The 7,881-nt window shown below is 38.4% G+C and overlaps 1 protein-coding gene across 1 annotated transcript; it reads left to right on the top strand.

The window, feature by feature from the left end:
- The first annotated feature begins 6,218 nt into the window (after positions 1-6,218).
- LOC101301623 lies at positions 6,219-6,677 on the top strand. Its single transcript, XM_004308547.1, has one exon. The coding sequence runs from the start codon at positions 6,219-6,221 to the stop codon at positions 6,675-6,677; it is 459 nt and encodes a 152-aa protein (XP_004308595.1).
- Positions 6,678-7,881: the final 1,204 nt, after the last annotated feature.

Here is a 7,881-nt window from a genome sequence, read left to right as displayed (position 1 = left end):
AAGTCGGTGAAGGGCAAGAAGGAGAGACGAAGATAAGAAGAATGGCGAAACGAAGACAGAAGGAGAAAGATGGTTGTGCGAAGTGAATGGTTAAGACAAAAGGGTTGCATGACTTAATCTCTTTCTCTTTAGAGAAAGGTCAAATTTGCCATCGCGTTTCAGAGACAATTACACAATATGTGTTCCATTAAAGGTGAAACGCGTTTCGGTGACGTTTCAGAATGATGCTTTTGTGGAAACGCGATTCAGGCGCGTTTCGTTTTTGAAACGTGAAACGCCAGCATTTTGGCTTTTCGGTGAAACGTAGGTTCGATATATATATATATATAATTCATTTTCAGAGCGGTGTTCTGCTGTAAAATTAAAGTGTGGACCTCCTTATTTCGCTCACTTTCCGGTCACATTTCCACATCTCAACCATACATGTTTAGAACATAGTGAGTATATCATTCCTGCATAGTTTCATCTAATTTGGAGATCACTTAGGTACCGAATTAGGTTAAATAAACCAACAGAACAAAAGTTCTCCAAACAGAACCGTTCATGTAAATCACGATTACGAAAGCTCAAATGATCTTCAAATTGGATGAAAACTTTGCAAAAATGATCTACACATTGTGTTTTAGACACTGAAATGTAGAGTTGTGAAAATGCGACCTGAAAGGGAGCAAAATAAGGAGGTTTACACTTTAATTTCAAAGCGAGACACCGCTCTAGAAGAGAAGTGTGTGTGTGTGTGTGTGTGTGTGTGTGTACATATACGACGGGTCCTTTACCAAGGTGGGGGTATTAGTTTCGGTGTGTGTGTGTGTGTGTGTGTGTGTGTGTGTGTGTGTACATATACTAAGGCCGTTTCCTAACTAGGGGAGATTTCGTTGTGTGTGTGTGTGTGTGTGTGTGTGTGTGTGTGTGTGTACATATACAAGGCCTTTCCAATGGGTGATCTTTTCGGATGACATAAATTTGTCGTATGATTAAATACATTAAAAGGGTAGAATCCCTGTCGAAATTGAAAATTTAAGGTTCTCTCAAACAACATAAATTTTTCGTTTGAAGAAGTATATTAAAAGGGTTGAAAACCGCACTAGAGAAGTCTAAACTGAAAATTTAAGGTTCTTTCATACGACATAAATTTGTCGTCTAAAGGAGTACATTAAAAGGGCTTAAAAAGCTATTTTCACAGTCTTCGTCACAGAACATATATATGTTGTGTAAATTTTCAGCTGAAAGCATACATTTTTGAGTGTGTACACCACACCTATATGTCATCTGATTTTTTCATCAAACCCGGAATAAATGAAGCAACATCCAAAAGTATTGAAGCAACATACCATTGAGACAACTTTTACAGATCATATGTAGTCCAAAGGACCCAAAAAAACATCAGACAACACGATTTCAAAATGTTGTTTCTTATGTCGTTTGACAAGTGTCGTCTGAAGATGTTATTGGCATAGTGTGATAAAAACATATAGGGTGTCTACGTGTTTGTTTTAGCGTCCTATACAATTCAACCTCTATATATTTAAGACAATCTCTGATAGCTTCAACATATTTGTGTATTTGAGTGTAATAAGCAACTGCCCTGAAGTATGTACACCAAAAATTTGATTAACTTTCATCAAAGCAATAACGAAGAAACAAATCGAACAATGATTCAATAATATACTAGCTAGAGTGAAAACTGAAGTAGTACGCCTATTACAACAGTAAACAAACATTATTTTTACAAAAAGCATTAACACAATCAGTTGGGTAGCCAGAAATGTTAGTTAGAAGGGTCAAAACTTACATGATGGTGATTATACCAAACAAGAACTTTGTCAAATAATAGATTGATTATACGGGAAAAGAAAAAACTTACATATATTAGCTTATATAAATATGTCGTTCTTATGATTTTTAGTTGATTATTTAGAGACATATATATTCATGGTACATATATTCACATATGGAGTAACCATTTCATAGCTTATATCAAATCATAATTCTGCCTTATTCCTCTAAACTACTCGACAACACATAGTAAAACATATTGGTTATGTCTATCGAATCGACGTGTAAAACAAAAAGAATTCGGTTCTTTGAGCTATCTTTATTGATTGATATTGCATATACTAAAGAAAGAGTACTATCAGACTGACTGTTTAACTTGGCATTTGTGGGTGAAACAGTGAGAAACACCAAAGACGACACTAGAGCAAAGAGAGATTGACCATGAGAAAGAAGAAAGAGTGTATAAACCTTAACATATACAATATGGGTACCCATACAATATACGTGATGAACCATATATCTTTAGTTAATCAGTTAATAAATAAAATGCAGTATATATTTAAAGATGGTGGAGATGAGTCCGTGAATGGGGGCATAAGTTCAAAACTTTTAAACATATTTCTCCTTTACTTTCATATTTTCTCATATAATTAGAAGGGTCATTAATCTAATATATTATTAAATATTAAACCAATGGTTGGTTAGTTCAGGAATTGAGAAGGGTCAATTGACCCTACTCGCCCTCCCTTGCCTACGCCATTGAACATAGTCATCCAACGCAATGGCCTTGGTATACAACTTTGATTACATGGCCTTAAAGTAACTAGATTTTTTATTTTTTTGATCAAATAAACAACTAATATGTTATAACAAGTCTGTTGTGAGTCGAACTCACGACCTCTCACTTGACCAAACGGTACTGTGCTTTCATTTTTTTCTTTTTGGTGCTTGTTCTCTCTAAATTACCCTTTGATATTTTTTTCGGATTTACTGTTTTTTATTTGTTTGTTTATTTATTTATCACTATTATCACTTTTATATGGTTTAATTGGTAATTTCATAAAAGTTGACAAAATCAACCATAATTTGGCAAAAAAGAGAGAGGTTAAATACCGATTTTGGAGGTATGATGAATAGAAGCTGATCTCTTTAATGGAATATTTTTTTTTTTTTTAAAGGAATCCTATTTGTACAATCTATAGGCGATCATACTATTGTATAATGTATAGACAAAGGCAACAAAAAAAAGTATTTTTTTTAAATAATAAAATGTATTTTCCTTAAATAACAAAAAAAATTTGAAAAAGAGGTGCGTATTAAAAATAAATAAAAAAATCTATTTCAATTGTTTCAAACCAAAACAAGAAAAAAAGATATTTCAAACACCACCACAATACGGAGCAAAAGCCACACATCTTATGTGGGCAATAGGGGTGTGGCAATCCCATAGAATCCCTTATATGTGGTAATTTTTCTTCATTCTTCACTAATAACCTCATTTATCACATTTACAGAAAATTGCCACACCTCTATTGGCCACACAAGATGTGTGCCCTTTGCTCCATATTGTGGTGGTGAAACATTCATAAGAGGTATGGTTCAAGTAGAAGTTGAGAATCTATGTTCCTATCCACATATTTCAATGTCTTAAATACCTTGATTACAAAAAAAGATGCTTCTCTCTCAAAAACCTAGCCGCCTCCTAGGTCTAGGTCAATATCAGGGCCGACCCTGGGGCAAGAGTGGCAAGGCCTACGTCTAGGGCCTCAAAAATCTAGGGACCTCAAATTTTTTTATGACATGTTATTATTAAAGAAAGAGAGAGATAAAGACGAAGTTCAGTCTACTACTATATATAGAATAGAAAATGTCATACCAAAGACCAAACCAATTAATTATTAATTTGTTACTACTATCTCAATTTGCAGCCCTGTAACTCTATACTCTGCAACCCTAAAGCCATCTTTTTTCTCGATTACATCCCTAAAGCTATCTCTCATCGTCATCTCGTTCTCTTAATTTTTTTTTAGGTTTTAGTTTTCTTTCATTAATCAAAGCCATAAAAGGAGTCAGACCAAAAACAAAAGGATAGCTATAAAAAGAGGAAACGTCATTCTTCTTATTCTTCTTCTTTTTTTTTTAATATTCCCGGTTTGATTTGTGATTTGTTTTATGTTGTTGATGTTATATGTTTGAGGCTTTGTATATATGATAATCATTAGGATTTAATTATTGATACTTTGAAACTTTGATATAATTTCTTCCATTATGTTTTTTTTATAAAAAAAATGAATTTGGGGCCTCAAGATTTTCTTCATCTTGAGCCTCTATCTACACAGGGCCGGCCCTAGTCAACATCAATGGTGCAAGACACCAATACAAAGCATGAAAATTAATCTCTGGCTCTCGCCTTACTTTGAAGGCAAACCAACATTCAATCATTGGAGAAACTGAAGGACAATGTTTAGTAGAATGGGTTCCAACCCATTTGATTGCTGCCGGCCAAGAACACACAGCGGGATCTGCAAGCCCTCTGTATGCATGTAACCATACCTTCTCTGAAAAATCTTTTTATTTTTATTTTTTTTTATGGAGATGGTTGGACTAAGATCAATCAACCCTAGACATGGGTGTTTCTCATCAATCTGATTCAGATCGGATTTGGTGATTGGTGCTTCGGTTTGGGTAGCCCTGAAGAACGTTGAGTCTTCGATGGTGATGTTGCAGAGTGGTACTCCCAGAGATTACATGGTGGTTGTCGGCGTGATAGTGGTGACGGCTGCGGCATCAAGAATGTAGACGCCAAATTGTTTTGGTGTGCTATGACAAAGCAGAAGGCCGCAAGACTGCTAAGAATGTTGTTGGGACATCGACTGCCAGATCCCTTCTTCTTGATGGCGACAAACCCATCTTGGTGGCGGCTAGGGTTTTTCCTTCTTAGGCTGATGCTTGGACATAGATCTCTGAAGAATGATCATGGGCCTCATCACCTTGAGGTCACAACTTTTGGGCTTCCTTGCCCATTTTTCATTTAGTTTTATTTAAACTTTGCCTATTTCAGTGTTTGTCATGCATTGATATTAGGCTCCAAAGAGTACTTAACGTTAAATGATTAGGCCTATTCCATGTATCACTGTGATATTGTACGTTAAATGATTAGGCCTATTCCATGTATCACTGTGATATTGTATCACAAACTTTTTATCTACCCATAATCGATAGAGGGAGGGTATGTAATAGCCTCTTCTGGCTTGAGTGTTAATATATCATCGATACATATATATATATATATATGTATATATATTTTAAAAGTAGAAGTCGGGGGAATGCCATAACATAATATCCTTTTTTTTCATAAGAGAACCTAGTCAGCCAACATTAAGATTTGATGAATCTAGACCGCTAGGGATGGAAATAATCTATTACGTATAAAATGAGACAACATATATGTAATTTGATTCCAGTCCAAAAGAAAATATAGGATTTTGGAGATTGATTTGGTATTAAAGTATGAGGATCCTTGCGATTTCTGTACTTGCTAGTTGCTTGTTCCATTTGTACCTCTGCTTGAAACTCAAAGGTAGTCAATGATCACACTTTGACCTAACCAAGAGATAATAGGCCAACCATCCCGAAGAACCCTAAAACCTTCGAAAACCCAAACTTTTCCCGAAACCCTAATCTGCCCGTTTCGTTTTTCCCGATTTCCGGCCGAATTTTCCTCTGTCCACGGTTGGAATTTTATATCCACAGAAAACCCTCGACGTCCCGGTTCCAACCCCACCAATCTCACCCTAAGAACCGGCATGAAAGTTCCTAAACCGGCCGCCGGAAGTTTCTAGACCGCCGTCGCTACCGACCAACGGTTCACCGCCTTTCCGTGCTCCGATAAATCTGATTTTTGGATAGCAGCTTCTTCTTCCAATGGTACTCCTTCAGTCAAAATTTCAGCTCTAAACTTAAAGCAGAAATAGGTGAAAAGTTGTTTCTCCTCTCCGCAGCCTCTAAAAACCAAAGATTTCAAGATTGCTCATCTTCCAAGGAAAGCAAGACAGGTTTCCAACCCTTGGTCGAAGCCTACAATCGACTCAAACTCATCAGAGGTAAATTTTTAATTAAGGTTGCTGCTTTCTGAATTTCAATTCATAGTTCGGGCTTAGTAGCCTTTCCATCTATCCCCTCTCTATGACGGGATTGGGTTTTGGGGGGAATAGGGTTTGAGAGTTTTGTTGGGGCTCCCATCCTCTATTAAACTTTGTGACTGCGATATACGCGTCGCCATATATTTGCAACTGCGATTACGCGTCGTTGCGACAGCTGTGAGCGTCGCCTACAAGGGAAGAATCGATTGTGACTGTGACTACGCGTCACCTACTTTTATTTGCATCGATTTTATGACCACATCATTGGTTCACTAATTCCAATCCCCCTGTCTTTTGTAGATGACTGAGCCATCCAGGCCCGAGTTCGAGATCCTCGATAACCGAGGTAAGGAATATCACCGATGGGTGTCAGATGTGATGAATATGTTCATCGGCAAGCGATTGACAACCACCATCTTTACGCCGCCGAATGGCCCTCAAGCAAGTGACGAGGCCAAGACACAAGCCCTCATGTTTCTAAGGCGCCACATTCATCCAACTCTGAAGAAACAATACTTGAAAAGGGAAGACCCCAAAGATTTATGGGATGTCTTGAAGCAACGCTTCAACAACGTACATGATGTACTCATTCCAGAGTTGACTACTCGTTGGGAATCCATTAGACTAATGGATTTTGCTAAAGTTGAGGATTACAACCAAGCTATGTTAGACCTCAAAGCAGAATTAAGCTTTTGTGGCGTCAACAAGACTGACAAAGAGATGATTGAGAAGACTTTGTACACTTTCAGTCATCGATGAGCTTGCTTAGCCATCAATATTGCCTTGAGTATGAGCATAACCGCGTTATGTCGTTCAGTGACCTCATATGCTTGCTGGCAAAGAAAAAGCGGCACCAAGAGATTATCTTTAATAATAATGCAAGGCCGGTTGGGAATAAGAAGATTCCTGAGTCCAACCAAACTAGTGGAGGTAAAGCTCCAAGAAAAAGAAGAAACAGAAAACCTGCACCATATGAACGTGAGCAATATCAGCCATGTGGTTGCGGTAATGGTAATAATCGGCGTGGAAACAACAGCAACAACACTTGGAGGCGTGAAGACGGAAATTCCGCCCCTCCTAGGAACAATAACTGCGGCCGTGGCCGCCAAGGTGAGAAATCCGGCCAAGGCCGAAATCCTCCCTCTAACTCGAACCAGAAGAGGCGATCTCCATGCTATATGTGTGGATCTACGGCTCACTTGCATCGTGATTGCCGTGCTAGCAAAGAAGCTATTGATACCTACAGAAGACACAAGCAGTACTTGGCTCAAGAAGCTAACTTTACTGGGGGAGATGATATTGGTGCTGAGCCTTCCACCAATCTCACCATAGCAGATTTCGTAGCTAAGAAGCAAGCTAGTCCTGCACACATGGATGCTGCGGATTTTGCTTAAACTCTTTTGATTAGATGTTTTTTCTCTGCTAATTTCTGTTTGGCACTTGTTTAGCCACAGTTATTTTAGACTCTTTAGTCAGTTTTTATGAAATTAGACATCCTTTGATGTATTTTTCAGTTGGCATTAATAAAATCTCTCTTTTATGTTCAAATGTGTTGAATGGATTGAGAATTTTATTCCCTTATGATTGGTTTGAATTGCACAAAGCTAAACGCTTCATTACATGGCAAACATGCTAAATCCACATGTGTTTGTGGTCCTTGAATTGGTTATGGCATAAAGAATGGCAAAACATGAGAACAATTGCGAAAAATCGGCAAAAATACACCAAGGCAGCAAGCTGCCGTGTATTGGCAGTGTTGCAGCGCCCCTGAGCGTCCCTGATGCGCGTTCTGTGCGCTAGGTAGCTGCCTGAGCCCCTAGAGGGTCCCTGCCGCAGCATGCCGAGCCCTAGTGCCGACTGTGAGCCCCTAAGTGGCCTCTGCCGCAAGCTGCCGAGACCTGCCGTAAGTCTGTGTCGGCAACGTGCCCCTAGCGAGCCCCTGCCAAGCCCATGCCGGCAGCAG

This window comes from Fragaria vesca, linkage group LG7, assembly GCF_000184155.1.
Source record: "Fragaria vesca subsp. vesca linkage group LG7, FraVesHawaii_1.0, whole genome shotgun sequence".
Classification (NCBI taxonomy): domain Eukaryota; kingdom Viridiplantae; phylum Streptophyta; class Magnoliopsida; order Rosales; family Rosaceae; genus Fragaria; species Fragaria vesca.
This window is presented reverse-complemented; position numbering and strand designations above follow the sequence as displayed.

Excerpts from the sequence above, each read along its gene's own strand:
- LOC101301623 (XM_004308547.1), top strand. The coding sequence starts at position 6,219 with ATGACTGAGCCATCCAGGCCCGAGTTCGAGATCCTCGATAACCGAGGT.